The 16,116-nt window shown below is 45.5% G+C and overlaps 1 protein-coding gene across 4 annotated transcripts in view; it reads left to right on the plus strand.

Annotated features, from left to right (window-relative positions):
- Positions 1–16,116, plus strand: part of LOC128656607 (zinc finger protein OZF) — a 254,192-nt gene that overhangs the window by 79,863 nt on the left and 158,213 nt on the right. For 2 of the 4 annotated variants that reach the window (XM_053710606.1, XM_053710615.1), the window contains exon 3: positions 10,349–10,522. The exons of 1 other annotated variant lie outside the window; for it this stretch is intronic. In XM_053710606.1, the coding sequence (XP_053566581.1) occupies positions 10,349–10,522 (174 nt within the window). The remainder of the gene's footprint in view (positions 1–10,348; positions 10,523–16,116) is intronic. One more of the 4 variants, XM_053710624.1, reaches the window with a different exon arrangement.

Below are 16,116 nucleotides of genomic sequence, written 5' to 3' on the forward strand. Positions count from 1 at the left end.
CACGGACCAGCTATAAAACTGAGGAGCCGCTAGTGAGGGGCCACGTGCACAGTAATTAGTAGGCACCTAAGGCTTGTGTGTATATTATGTGTAATCTAATGTATAAATGCAGGGACCAGCTATAAAACTTAGGAGCCGCTAGTGAGAGGCCACGTGCACAGTAATTAGTAGGCACCTAAGGCTTGTGTGTATATTATGTGTAATCTAATGTATAAATGCACGGACCAGCTATAAAACTGAGGAGCCGCTAGTGAGGGGCCACGTGCACAGTAATTAGTAGGCACCTAAGGCTTGTGTGTATATTATGTGTAATCTAATGTATAAATGCACGGACCAGCTTTAAAACTGAGGAGCCGCTAGTGAGGGGCCACGTGCACAGTATTTAGTAGGCACCTAAGGCTTGTGTGTATATTATGTGTAATCTAATGTATAAATGCAGGGACCAGCTATAAAACTGAGGAGCCGCTAGTGAGAGGCCACGTGCACAGTAATTAGTAGGCACCTAAGGCTTGTGTGTATATTATGTGTAATCTAATGTATAAATGCACGGACCAGCTATAAAACTGAGGAGCCGCTAGTGAGGGGCCACGTGCACAGTAATTAGTAGGCACCTAAGGCTTGTGTGTATATTATGTGTAATCTAATGTATAAATGCAGGGACCAGCTATAAAACTGAGGAGCCGGCTAGTGAGAGGCCACGTGCACAGTAATTAGTAGGCACCTAAGGCTTGTGTGTATATTATGTGTATACTAATGTATAAATGCACGGACCAGCTATAAAACTGAGGAGCCGTCTAGTGAGAGGCCACGTGCACAGTAATTAGTAGGCACCTAAGGCTTGTGTGTATATTATGTGTAATCTAATGTATAAATGCAGGGACCAGCTATAAAACTGAGGAGCCGCTAGTGAGAGGCCACGTGCACATTAATTAGTAGGCACCGAAGGCTTGTGTGTATATTATGTGTAATCTAATGTATAAATGCACGGACCAGCTATAAAACTGAGGAGCCGGCTAGTGAGAGGCCACGTGCACAGTAATTAGTAGGCACCTAAGGCTTGTGTGTATATTATGTGTAATCTAATGTATAAATGTACGGACCAGCTATAAAACTTAGGAGCCGCTAGTGAGAGGCCACGTGCACAGTAATTAGTAGGCACCTAAGCCTTGTGTGTATATCATGTGTAATCTAATGTATAAATGCACTGACCAGCTATAAAACTGAGGAGACGCTACTGAGGGGCCACGTGCACAGTAATTAGTAGGCACCTAAGGCTTGTGTGTATATTATGTGTAATCTAATGTATAAATGCACGGACCAGCTATAAAACTGAGGAGCCGGCTAGTGAGGGGCCACGTGCACAGTAATTAGTAGGCACCTAAGGCTTGTGTGTATATTATGTGTAATCTAATGTATAAATGCACGGACCAGCTATAAAACTGAGGAGCCGCTAGTGAGGGGCCACGTGCACAGTAATTAGTAGGCACCTAAGGCTTGTGTGTATATTATGTGTAATCTAATGTATAAATGCACGGACCAGCTATAAAACTGAGGAGCCGCTAGTGAGAGGCCACGTGCACAGTAATTAGTAGGCACCTAAGGCTTGTGTGTATATTATGTGTAATCTAATGTATAAATGCAGGGACCAGCTTTAAAACTGAGGAACCGCTAGTGAGAGGCCACGTGCACAGTAATTAGTAGGCACCTAAGGCTTGTGTGTATATTATGTGTAATCTAATGTATAACTGCACAGACCAGCTATAATACTGAGGAGCCGGTTAGTGAGGGGCCACGTGCACAGTAATTAGTAGGCACCTAAGGCTTGTGTGTATATTATGTGTAATCTAATGTATAAATGCAGGGACCAGCTATAAAACTGAGGAGCCGGCTAGTGAGAGGCCACGTGCACAGTAATTAGTAGGCACCTAAGGCTTGTGTGTATATTATGTGTAATCTAATGTATAAATGCACGGACCAGCTATAAAACTGAGGAGCCGGCTAGTGAGGGGCCACATGCACAGTAATTAGTAGGCACCTAAGGCTTGTGTGTATATCATGTGTAATCTAATGTATAAATGCACGGACCAGCTATAAAACTGAGGAGCCGGCTAGTGAGGGGGCCACGTGCACAGTAATTAGTAGGCACCTAAGGCTTGTGTGTATATTATGTGTAATCTAATGTATAAATGCAGGGACCAGCTATAAAACTGAGGAGCCGGCTAGTGAGAGGCCACGTGCACAGTAATTAGTAGGCACCTAAGGCTTGTGTGTATATTATGTGTAATCTAATGTATAAATGCACGGACCAGCTATAAAACTGAGGAGCCGGCTAGTGAGAGGCCACGTGCACAGTAATTAGTAGGCACCTAAGCCTTGTGTGTATATTATGTGTAATCTAATGTATAAATGCACGGACCAGCTATAAAACTGAGGAGCCGCTAGTGAGGGGCCACGTGCACAGTAATTAGTAGGCACCTAAGGCTTGTGTGTATATTATGTGTAATCTAATGTATAAATGCAGGGACCAGCTATAAAACTTAGGAGCCGCTAGTGAGAGGCCACGTGCACAGTAATTAGTAGGCACCTAAGGCTTGTGTGTATATTATGTGTAATCTAATGTATAAATGCACGGACCAGCTATAAAACTGAGGAGCCGCTAGTGAGGGGCCACGTGCACAGTAATTAGTAGGCACCTAAGGCTTGTGTGTATATTATGTGTAATCTAATGTATAACTGCACAGACCAGCTATAATACTGAGGAGCCGGTTAGTGAGGGGCCACGTGCACAGTAATTAGTAGGCACCTAAGGCTTGTGTGTATATTATGTATAATCTAATGTATAAATGCACGGACCAGCTATAAAACTGAGGAGCCGCTAGTGAGGGGCCACGTGCACAGTATTTAGTAGGCACCTAAGGCTTGTGTGTATATTATGTGTAATCTAATGTATAAATGCAGGGACCAGCTATAAAACTGAGGAGCCGGCTAGTGAGAGGCCACGTGCACAGTAATTAGTAGGCACCTAAGGCTTGTGTGTATATTATGTGTAATCTAATGTATAAATGCAGGGACCAGCTATAAAACTGAGGAGCCGCTAGTGAGAGGCCACGTGCACATTAATTAGTAGGCACCTAAGGCTTGTGTGTATATTATGTGTAATCTAATGTATAAATGCACGGACCAGCTATAAAACTGAGGAGCCGGCTAGTGAGAGGCCACGTGCACAGTAATTAGTAGGCACCTAAGGCTTGTGTGTATATTATGTGTAATCTAATGTATAAATGCACGGACCAGCTATAAAACTTAGGAGCCGCTAGTGAGAGGCCACGTGCACAGTAATTAGTAGGCACCTAAGCCTTGTGTGTATATCATGTGTAATCTAATGTATAAATGCACGGACCAGCTATAAAACTGAGGAGACGCTACTGAGGGGCCACGTGCACAGTAATTAGTAGGCACCTAAGGCTTGTGTGTATATTATGTGTAATCTAATGTATAAATGCACGGACCAGCTATAAAACTGAGGAGCCGGCTAGTGAGAGGCCATGTGCACAGTAATTAGTAGGCACCTAAGGCTTGTGTGTATATTATGTGTAATCTAATGTATAAATGCAGGGACCAGCTATAAAACTGAGGAGCCGGCTAGTGAGAGGCCACGTGCACAGTAATTAGTAGGCACCTAAGGCTTGTGTGTATATTATGTGTAATCTAATGTATAAATGCACGGACCAGCTATAAAACTGAGGAGCCGGCTAGTGAGAGGCCACGTGCACAGTAATTAGTAGGCACCTAAGGCTTGTGTGTATATTATGTGTAATCTAATGTATAAATGCAGGGACTGAGGAGTCGGCTAGTGAGGGGCCACGTGCACAGTAATTAGTAGGCACCTAAGGCTTGTGTGTATATTATGTGTAATCTAATGTATAAATGCACGGACCAGCTATAAAACTGAGGAGCCGGCTAGTGAGGGGCCACGTGCACAGTAATTAGTAGGCACCTAAGGCTTGTGTGTATATTATGTGTAATCTAATGTATAAATGCACGGACCAGCTATAAAACTGAGGAGCCGGCTAGTGAGGGGCCACGTGCACAGTAATTAGTAGGCACCTAAGGCTTGTGTGTATATTATGTGTAATCTAATGTATAAATGCAGGGACCAGCTATAAAACTGAGGAGCCGCTAGTGAGAGGCCACGTGCACAGTAATTAGTAGGCACCTAAGGCTTGTGTGTATATTATGTGTAATCTAATGTATAAATGCACGGACCAGCTATAAAACTGAGGAGCCGCTAGTGAGGGGCCACGTGCACAGTAATTAGTAGGCACCTAAGGCTTGTGTGTATATTATGTGTAATCTAATGTATAAATGCAAGGTGCTGTGGCGATTTGTCAAGTTCTGTAGTTTAGCATATTTTACTCTAATGCTGCCATTCCTGTCAGTGTGACGTTAGGCTAAGGAAGATCTGCCATTCCTGTCAGTGTGACGTTAGGCTAAGGAAGATCTGCCATTCCTGTCAGTGTGACGTTAGGCTAAGGAAGATCTGCCATTCCTGTCAGTGTGACGTTAGGCTAAGGAAGATCTGCCATTCCTGTCAGTGTGACGTTAGGCTAAGGAAGATCTGCCATTCCTGTCAGTGTGACGTTAGCTAAGGAAGATCTGCCATTCCTGTCAGTGTGACGTTAGGCTAAGGAAGATCTGCCATTCCGGTCAGTGTGACGTTAGGCTAAGGAAGATCTGCCATTCCTGTCAGTGTGACGTTAGGCTAAGGAAGATCTGCCATTCCTGTCAGTGTGACGTTAGGCTAAGGAAGATCTGCCATTCCTGTCAGTGTGACGTTAGGCTAGGGAAGATCTGCCATTGCTGTCAATGTGATGTTAGGCTACGGAAGATCTGCCATTCCTGTCAGTGTGACGTTAGGCTAAGGAAGATCTGCCATTCCTGTCAGTGTGACGTTAGGCTACGGAAGATCTGCCATTCCTGTCAGTGTGACGTTAGGCTAAGGAAGATCTGCCATTCCTGTCAGTGTGACGTTAGGCTAAGGAAGATCTGCCATTCCTGTCAGTGTGACGTTAGGCTAAGGAAGATCTGCCATTCCTGTCAGTGTGACGTTAGGCTAAGGAAGATCTGCCATTCCTGTCAGTGTGACGTTAGGCTAAGGAAGATCTGCCATTCCTGTCAGTGTGACGTTAGGCTAAGGAAGATCTGCCATTCCTGTCAGTGTGACGTTAGGCTAAGGAAGATCTGCCATTCCGGTCAGTGTGACGTTAGGCTAAGGAAGATCTGCCATTCCTGTCAGTGTAACGTTAGGCTAAGGAAGATCTGCCATTCCTGTCAGTGTGACGTTAGGCTAAGGAAGATCTGCCATTCCTGTCAGTGTGACGTTAGGCTAAGGAAGATCTGCCATTCCTGTCAGTGTGACGTTAGGCTAAGGAAGATCTGCCATTCCTGTCAGTGTGACGTTAGGCTAAGGAAGATCTGCCATTCCTGTCAGTGTGACGTTAGCTAAGGAAGATCTGCCATTCCTGTCAGTGTGACGTTAGGCTAAGGAAGATCTGCCATTCCTGTCAGTGTGACGTTAGCTAAGGAAGATCTGCCATTCCTGTCAGTGTGACGTTAGGCTAGGGAAGATCTGCCATTGCTGTCAATGTGATGTTAGGCTACGGAAGATCTGCCATTCCTGTCAGTGTGACGTTAGGCTAAGGAAGATCTGCCATTCCTGTCAGTGTGACGTTAGGCTAAGGAAGATCTGCCATTCCTGTCAGTGTGACGTTAGGCTAAGGAAGATCTGCCATTCCTGTCAGTGTGACGTTAGGCTAAGGAAGATCTGCCATTCCTGTCAGTGTGACGTTAGGCTAGGGAAGATCTGCCATTGCTGTCAATGTGATGTTAGGCTACGGAAGATCTGCCATTCCTGTCAGTGTGACGTTAGGCTAAGGAAGATCTGCCATTCCTGTCAGTGTGACGTTAGGCTACGGAAGATCTGCCATTCCTGTCAGTGTGACGTTAGGCTAAGGAAGATCTGCCATTCCTGTCAGTGTGACGTTAGGCTAAGGAAGATCTGCCATTCCTGTCAGTGTGACGTTAGGCTAAGGAAGATCTGCCATTCCTGTCAGTGTGACGTTAGGCTAAGGAAGATCTGCCATTCCTGTCAGTGTGACGTTAGGCTAAGGAAGATCTGCCATTCCTGTCAGTGTGACGTTAGGCTAAGGAAGATCTGCCATTCCTGTCAGTGTGACGTTAGGCTAAGGAAGATCTGCCATTCCTGTCAGTGTGACGTTAACTAAGGAAGATCTGCCATTCCTGTCAGTGTGACGTTAGGCTAAGGAAGATCTGCCATTCCTGTCAGTGTGACGTTAGCTAAGGAAGATCTGCCATTCCTGTCAGTGTGACGTTAGGCTAAGGAAGATCTGCCATTCCGGTCAGTGTGACGTTAGGCTAAGGAAGATCTGCCATTCCTGTCAGTGTGACGTTAGGCTAAGGAAGATCTGCCATTCCTGTCAGTGTGACGTTAGGCTAAGGAAGATCTGCCATTCCTGTCAGTGTGACGTTAGGCTAGGGAACATCTGCCATTGCTGTCAATGTGATGTTAGGCTACGGAAGATCTGCCATTCCTGTCAGTGTGACGTTAGGCTACGGAAGATCTGCCATTCCTGTCAGTGTGACGTTAGGCTACGGAAGATCTGCCATTCCTGTCAGTGTGACGTTAGGCTAAGGAAGATCTGCCATTCCTGTCAGTGTGACGTTAGGCTAAGGAAGATCTGCCATTCCTGTCAGTGTGACGTTAGGCTAAGGAAGATCTGCTATTCCTGTCAGTGTGACGTTAGGCTAAGGAAGATCTGCCATTCCTGTCAGTGTGACGTTAGGCTAAGGAAGATCTGCCATTCCTGTCAGTGTGACGTTAGGCTAAGGAAGATCTGCCATTCCTGTCAGTGTGACGTTAGGCTAAGGAAGATCTGCCATTCCTGTCAGTGTGACGTTAGGCTAAGGAAGATCTGCCATTCCTGTCAGTGTGACGTTAGGCTAAGGAAGATCTGCCATTCCTGTCAGTGTGACGTTAGGCTAAGGAAGATCTGCCATTCCTGTCAGTGTGACGTTAGGCTAAGGAAGATCTGCCATTCCTGTCAGTGTGACGTTAGGCTAAGGAAGATCTGCCATTCCTGTCAGTGTGACGTTAGGCTAAGGAAGATCTGCCATTCCTGTCAGTGTGACGTTAGGCTAAGGAAGATCTGCCATTCCTGTCAGTGTGACGTTAGGCTAAGGAAGATCTGCCATTCCTGTCAGTGTGACGTTAGGCTAAGGAAGATCTGCCATTCCTGTCAGTGTGACGTTAGGCTAAGGAAGATCTGCCATTCCTGTCAGTGTGACGTTAGGCTAAGGAAGATCTGCCATTCCTGTCAGTGTGACGTTAGGCTAAGGAAGATCTGCCATTCCTGTCAGTGTGACGTTAGGCTAAGGAAGATCTGCCATTCCTGTCAGTGTGACGTTAGGCTAAGGAAGATCTGCCATTCCTGTCAGTGTGACGTTAGGCTAAGGAAGATCTGCCATTCCTGTCAGTGTGACGTTAGGCTAAGGAAGATCTGCCATTCCTGTCAGTGTGACGTTAGGCTAAGGAAGATCTGCCATTCCTGTCAGTGTGACGTTAGGCTAAGGAAGATCTGCCATTCCTGTCAGTGTGACGTTAGGCTAAGGAAGATCTGCCATTCCTGTCAGTGTGACGTTAGGCTAAGGAAGATCTGCCATTCCTGTCAGTGTGACGTTAGGCTAAGGAAGATCTGCCATTCCTGTCAGTGTGACGTTAGGCTAAGGAAGATCTGCCATTCCGGTCAGTGTGACGTTAGGCTAAGGAAGATCTGCCATTCCTGTCAGTGTGACGTTAGGCTAAGGAAGATCTGCCATTCCTGTCAGTGTGACGTTAGGCTAAGGAAGATCTGCCATTCCTGTCAGTGTGACGTTAGGCTACGGAAGATCTGCCATTGCTGTCAATGTGATGTTAGGCTACGGAAGATCTGCCATTCCTGTCAGTGTGACGTTAGGCTAAGGAAGATCTGCCATTCCTGTCAGTGTGACGTTAGGCTACGGAAGATCTGCCATTCCTGTCAGTGTGACGTTAGGCTAAGGAAGATCTGCCATTCCTGTCAGTGTGACGTTAGGCTAAGGAAGATCTGCCATTCCTGTCAGTGTGACGTTAGGCTAAGGAAGATCTGCCATTCCTGTCAGTGTGACGTTAGGCTAAGGAAGATCTGCCATTCCTGTCAGTGTGACGTTAGGCTAAGGAAGATCTGCCATTCCTGTCAGTGTGACGTTAGGCTAAGGAAGATCTGCCATTCCTGTCAGTGTGACGTTAGGCTAAGGAAGATCTGCCATTCCTGTCAGTGTTACGTTAGCTAAGGAAGATCTGCCATTCCTGTCAGTGTGACGTTAGGCTAAGGAAGATCTGCCATTCCTGTCAGTGTGACGTTAGCTAAGGAAGATCTGCCATTCCTGTCAGTGTGACGTTAGCTAAGGAAGATCTGCCATTCCTGTCAGTGTGACGTTAGGCTAAGGAAGATCTGCCATTCCTGTCAGTGTGACGTTAGGCTAAGGAAGATCTGCCATTCCTGTCAGTGTGACGTTAGGCTAAGGAAGATCTGCCATTCCTGTCAGTGTGACGTTAGCTAAGGAAGATCTGCCATTCCTGTCAGTGTGACGTTAGGCTAAGGAAGATCTGCCATTCCTGTCAGTGTGACGTTAGGCTAAGGAAGATCTGCCATTCCTGTCAGTGTGACGTTAGCTAAGGAAGATCTGCCATTCCTGTCAGTGTGATGTTAGGCTAAGGAAGATCTGCCATTCCTGTCAGTGTGACGTTAGGCTAAGGAAGATCTGCCATTCCTGTCAGTGTGACGTTAGCTAAGGAAGATCTGCCATTCCTGTCAGTGTGACGTTAGCTAAGGAAGATCTGCCATTCCTGTCAGTGTGATGTTAGGCTAAGGAAGATCTGCCATTCCTGTCAGTGTGACGTTAGCTAAGGAAGATCTGCCATTCCTGTCAGTGTGACGTTAGGCTAAGGAAGATCTGCCATTCCTGTCAGTGTGACGTTAGGCTAAGGAAGATCTGCCATTCCTGTCAGTGTGACGTTAGCTAAGGAAGATCTGCCATTCCTGTCAGTGTGATGTTAGGCTAAGGAAGATCTGCCATTCCTGTCAGTTTGACGTTAGCTAAGGAAGATCTGCCATTCCTGTCAGTGTGACGTTAGGCTAAGGAAGATCTGCCATTCCTGTCAGTGTGACGTTAGCTAAGGAAGATCTGCCATTCCTGTCAGTGTGACGTTAGGCTAGGGAAGATCTGCCATTCCTGTCAGTGTGACGTTAGGCTAAGGAAGATCTGCCATTCCTGTCAGTGTGACGTTAGGCTAAGGAAGATCTGCCATTGCTGTCAGTGTGACGTTAGGCTAAGGAAGATCTGCCATTCCTGTCAGTGTGACGTTAGGCTAAGGAAGATCTGCCATTCCTGTCAGTGTGACGTTAGGCTAAGGAAGTTCTGCCATTCCGGTCAGTGTGACGTTAGCTAAGGAAGATCTGCCATTCCTGTCAGTGTGACGTTAGCTAAGGAAGATCTGCCATTCCTGTCAGTGTAACGTTAGGCTAAGGAAGATCTGCCATTCCTGTCAGTGTGACGTTAGGCTAAGGAAGATCTGCCATTCCTGTCAGTGTGACGTTAGGCTAAGGAAGATCTGCCATTCCTGTCAATGTGACGTTAGCTAAGGAAGATCTGCCATTCCTGTCAGTGTGACGTTAGGCTAAGGAAGATCTGCCATTCCTGTCAGTGTGACGTTAGGCTAAGGAAGATCTGCCATTCCTGTCAGTGTGACGTTAGGCTAAGGAAGATCTGCCATTCCTGTCAGTGTGACGTTAGGCTAAGGAAGATCTGCCATTCCTGTCAGTGTGATGTTAGGCTAAGGAAGATCTGCCATTCCTGTCAATGTGACGTTAGCTAAGGAAGATCTGCCATTCCTGTCAATGTGACGTTAGCTAAGGAAGATCTGCCATTCCTGTCAGTGTGACGTTAGGCTAAGGAAGATCTGCCATTCCTGTCAGTGTGACGTTAGGCTAAGGAAGATCTGCCATTCCTGTCAGTGTGACGTTAGGCTAAGGAAGATCTGCCATTCCTGTCTGTGTGACGTTAGGCTAAGGAAGATCTGCCATTCCTGTCAATGTGACGTTAGCTAAGGAAGATCTGCCATTCCTGTCAGTGTGACGTTAGCTAAGGAAGATCTGCCATTCCTGTCAGTGTGACGTTAGGCTAAGGAAGATCTGCCATTCCTGTCAATGTAACGTTAGCTAAGGAAGATCTGCCATTTCTGTTGTCTCAGGTCTCCCTCCTGCAGCATCTGAAGAACTCGGTGATAAGGTTCTCGATAAACAGGGACAGGAAAATGATGTGTGAGAGGATCATGAATCACGCTCTGGAGATAATCTACCTGATGGCAGGAGAGGTGATGTCACATGTATACCCTACTTCATTACAGATACGTATGACTAGAGAGGTGATGTCACATGTATACACCACTGTATTACAGATATGTATGACTAGAGATGATGTCACATGTATACACCACTGTATTACAGATATGTATGACTAGAGATGATGTCACATGTATACACCACTGTATTACAGATATGTATGACTAGAGATGATGTCACATGTATACACCACTGTATTACAGATACGTATGACTAGAGAGATGATGTCACATGTATACACCACTGTATTACAGATACGTATGACTAGAGAGATGATGTCACATGTATACACCACTGTATTACAGATACGTATGACTAGAGAGATGATGTCACATGTATACACCACTGTATTACAGATACGTATGACTAGAGAGATGATGTCACATGTATACACCACTGTATTACAGATACGTATGACTAGAGAGATGATGTCACATGTATACACCACTGTATTACAGATACGTATGACTAGAGATGATGTCACATGTATACACCACTGTATTACAGATATGTATGACTAGAGAGATGATGTCACATGTATACACCACTGTATTACAGATACGTATGACTAGAGAGGTGATGTCACATGTATACACCACTGTATTACAGATATGTATGACTAGAGAGATGATGTCACATGTATACACCACTGTATTACAGATATGTATGACTAGAGAGGTGATGTCACATGTATACACCACTGTATTACAGATACGTATGACTAGAGATGATGTCACATGTATACACCACTGTATTACAGATATGTATGACTAGAGAGATGATGTCACATGTATACACCACTGTATTACAGATACGTATGACTAGAGATGATGTCACATGTATACACCACTGTATTACAGATATGTATGACTAGAGAGATGATGTCACATGTATACACCACTGTATTACAGATATGTATGACTAGAGAGGTGATGTCACATGTATACACCACTGTATTACAGATATGTATGACTAGAGAGATGATGTCACATGTATACACCACTGTATTACAGATATGTATGACTAGAGAGATGATGTCACATGTATACACCACTGTATTACAGATATGTATGACTAGAGAGATGATGTCACATGTATACACCACTGTATTACAGATACGTATGACTAGAGATGATGTCACATGTATACACCACTGTATTACAGATACGTATGACTAGAGAGGTGATGTCACATGTATACACCACTGTATTACAGATACGTATGACTAGAGAGATGATGTCACATGTATACATCACTGTATTACAGATACGTATGACTAGAGAGATGATGTCACATGTATACACCACTGTATACTAAGGGGGATTATTCTACATTTGCGAGACTCATATAGAATACTATGGAAAGCAGTTTCTCCCCTCTTCAGCAATAGGAATCCAGGCTACTAAGCGGTCCATCTCTCAGCGAGACTAAGGGTAACCGTAACACTACTATATGCCTGTGTCAGCTAGTCATGTTGCAGGGGCTACTATATGCCTGTGTCAGTTGCTTATGTAGCAGGGGCTGCTATATAACTGTGTCAGTTGCTCATGTAGCAAGGGCTACTATATAACTGTGTCAGTTGTTCATGTAGCAGGGGCTGCTATATAATGGTGTCAGCTAGTCATGTAGCGGGGGCTACTATATGCCTGTGTCAGTTGCTCATATAGCAGGGGCTACTATATAACTGTGTCAGTTGCTCATGTAGCAGGGGCTACTATATGCCTGTGTCAGCTAGTCATGTTGCAGGGGCTACTATATGCCTGTGTCAGTTGCTCATGTAGCAGGGGCTGCTATATAACTGTGTCAGTTGCTCATGTAGCAAGGGCTACTATATAACTGTGTCAGTTGCTCATGTAGCAAGGGCTACTATATAACTGTGTCAGTTGCTCATGTAGCAGGGGCTGCTATATAATGCTGTCAGTTGCTCATGTAGCAGGGGCTACTATATGCCTGTGTCAGTTGCTCATGTAGCAGGGGCTACTATATAACTGTGTCAGTTGCTCATGTAGCAGGGGCTACTATATGCCTGTGTCAGCTAGTCATGTTGCAGGGGCTACTATATGCTTGTGTCAGTTGCTCATGTAGCAGGGGCTGCTATATAACTGTGTCAGTTGCTCATGTAGCAGGGGCTACTATTTAACTGTGTCAGTTGCTCATGTAGCAGGGGCTACTATATAACTGTGTCAGTTGCTCATGTAGCAAGGACTACTATATAACTGTGTCAGTTGCTCATGTAGCAGGGGCTGCTATATAATGGTGTCATTTGCTCATGTAGCAGGGGCTACTATATGCCTGTGTCAGTTGCTCATGTAGCAGGGGCTACTATATAACTGTCAGTTGCTCATGTAGCAGGGGCTACTATATAACTGTGTCAGTTGCTTATGTAGCAGGGGCTACTATATAACTGTGTCAGTTGCTCATGTAGCAGGGGCTACTATATAACTGTGTCAGCTAGTCATGTAGCAGGGTCTACTATATATCTGTGTCAGTTGCTCATGTAGCTGTGGCTGCTATATAACTGTGTCAGTTGCTCATGTAGCAGGGGCTACTATATAACTGTGTCAGTTGCTCATGTAGCAGGGGCTACTATATAACTGTGTCAGTTGCTCATGTAGCAGGGGCTACTATATGCTTGTGTCAGTTGCTTATGTAGCAGGGGCTACTATATGCCTGTGTCATTTGCTCATGTAGTAGGGGCTACTATATGCCTGTGTCAGTTGCTCATGTAGCGGGGGCTACTATATGCTTGTGTCAGTTGCTCATGTAGCAGGGGCTACTATATGCTTGTCAGTTGCTCATGTAGCAGGGGCTACTATATTCCTGTGCCAGTTGCTCATGTAGCAGGGGCTACTATATGCCCATGTCAGTTGCTCATGTAGCAGGGGCTACTATATGCCCATGTCAGTTGCTCATGTAGCAGGGACTGCTATATAACTGTGTCAGTTGCTCATGTAGCAGAGGGTGCTATATAACTGTGTCAGTTGCTCATGTAGCAGGGTCTGCTATATAACTGTGTCAGTTGCTCATGTAGCAGGGGCTATTATATGCCTGTGTCAGCTGCTCATGTAGCAGGGGCTACTATATGCCTGTGTCAGCTGCACATGTAGCAGGGGCAACTATATGCCTGTGTCAGTTGCTCATATAGCAGGGGCTACTATATGCCGGTGGCAGTTGCTCATGTAGCAGGGGCTACTATATAACTGTCAGTTGCTCATGTAGCAGGGGCTACTATATGCCTGTGTCAGTTGCTCATGTAGCAGGGGCTACTATATAACTGTGTCAGTTGCTCGTGTAGCAGGGGCTACTATATCCCTGTGTCAGTTGCTCATGTATCAGGGGCTACTATATAACTGTTTCAACTAGTCATGTGGCAGGGGCTACTATATGCCTGTGTCAGTTGCTCATGTAGCAGGGGCTACTATATGCCTGTGTCAGCTAGTCATGTTGCAGGGGCTACTATATGCTTGTGTCAGTTGCTCATGTAGCAGGGGCTGCTATATAACTGTGTCAGTTGCTCATGTAGCAAGGGCTACAATATAACTGTGTCAGTTGCTCATGTAGCAAGGGCTACTATATAACTGTGTCAGTTGCTCATGTAGCAGGGGCTGCTATATAATGGTGTCAGTTGCTCATTTAGCAGGGCCTACTATATGCCTGTGTCAGTTGCTCATGTAGCAGGGGCTACTATATAACTGTGTCAGCTAGTCATGTAGCAGGGTCTACTATATAACTGTGTCAGTTGCTTATGTAGCAGGGGCTGCTATATAACTGTGTCAGTTGCTCATGTAGCAAGGGCTACTATATAACTGTGTCAGTTGCTCATGTAGCAAGGGCTACTATATAACTGTGTCAGTTGTTCATGTAGCAGGGGCTGCTATATAATGGTGTCAGCTAGTCATGTAGCGGGGGCTACTATATGCCTGTGTCAGTTGCTCATATAGCAGGGGCTACTATATAATGGTGTCAGCTAGTCATGTAGCGGGGGCTACTATATGCCTGTGTCAGTTGCTCATGTAGCAGGGGCTACTATATGCCTGTGTCAGCTAGTCATGTTGCAGGGGCTACTATATGCCTGTGTCAGTTGCTCATGTAGCAGGGGCTGCTATATAACTGTGTCAGTTGCTCATGTAGCAAGGGCTACTATATAACTGTGTCAGTTGCTCATGTAGCAAGGGCTACTATAACTGGTGTCAGTTGCTCATTTAGCAGGGGCTACTATATGCCTGTGTCAGTTGCTCATGTAGCAGGGGCTACTATATAACTGTGTCAGCTAGTCATGTAGCAGGGGCTACTATATAACTGTGTCAGTTGCTCATGTAGCAGGGGCTGCTATATAACTGTGTCAGTTGCTTATGTAGCAGGGGCTATTATATGCCTGTGTCAGCTGCTCATGTAGCAGGGGCTACTTTATGCCTGTGTCAGCTGCACATGTAGCAGGGGCAACTATATGCCTGTGTCAGTTGCTCATATAGCAGGGGCTACTATATGCCAGTGTCAGTTGCTCATGTAGCAGGGGCTGCTATATAACTGTGTCAGTTGCTCATGTAGCAGGGGCTACTATATGCCTGTGTCAGTTGCTCATGTTGCAGGGGCTACTATATAACTGTGTCAGTTGCTCATGTAGCAGGGGCTGCTATATAACTGTGTCAGTTGCTCATATAGCAGGGGCTACTATATGCCTGTGTCAGCTAGTCATGTTGCAGGGGCTACTATATGCCTGTGTCAGTTGCTTATGTAGCAGGGGCTGCTATATAACTGTGTCAGTTGCTCATGTAGCAGGGGCTACTATATAACTGTGTCAGTTGCTCATGTAGCAGGGGCTACTATATAACTGTGTCAGTTGCTCATGTAGCAAGGGCTACTATATAACTGTGTCAGTTGTTCATGTAGCAGGGGCTGCTATATAATGGTGTCAGCTAGTCATGTAGCGGGGGCTACTATATGCCTGTGTCAGTTGCTCATATAGCAGGGGCTACTATATAACTGTGTCAGTTGCTCATGTAGCAGGGGCTACTATATGCCTGTGTCAGCTAGTCATGTTGCAGGGGCTACTATATGCCTGTGTCAGTTGCTCATGTAGCAGGGGCTGCTATATAACTGTGTCAGTTGCTCATGTAGCAAGGGCTACTATATAACTGTGTCAGTTGATCATGTAGCAAGGGCTACTATATAACTGTGTCAGTTGCTCATGTAGCAGGGGCTGCTATATAATGCTGTCAGTTGCTCATGTAGCAGGGGCTACTATATGCCTGTGTCAGTTGCTCATGTAGCAGGGGCTACTATATAACTGTGTCAGCTAGTCATGTAGCAGGGGCTTCTATATAACTGTGTCAGTTGCTCATGTAGCAGGGGCTACTATATGCCTGTGTCAGCTAGTCATGTTGCAGGGGCTACTATATGCTTGTGTCAGTTGCTCATGTAGCAGGGGCTGCTATATAACTGTGTCAGTTGCTCATGTAGCAGGGGCTACTATTTAACTGTGTCAGTTGCTCATGTAGCAGGGGCTACTATATAACTGTGTCAGTTGCTCATGTAGCAAGGACTACTATATAACTGTGTCAGTTGCTCATGTAGCAGGGGCTGCTATATAATGGTGTCATTTGCTCATGTAGCAGGG

This window comes from Bombina bombina, chromosome 1 (genome assembly GCF_027579735.1).
Source record: "Bombina bombina isolate aBomBom1 chromosome 1, aBomBom1.pri, whole genome shotgun sequence".
Lineage (NCBI taxonomy): Eukaryota > Metazoa > Chordata > Amphibia > Anura > Bombinatoridae > Bombina > Bombina bombina.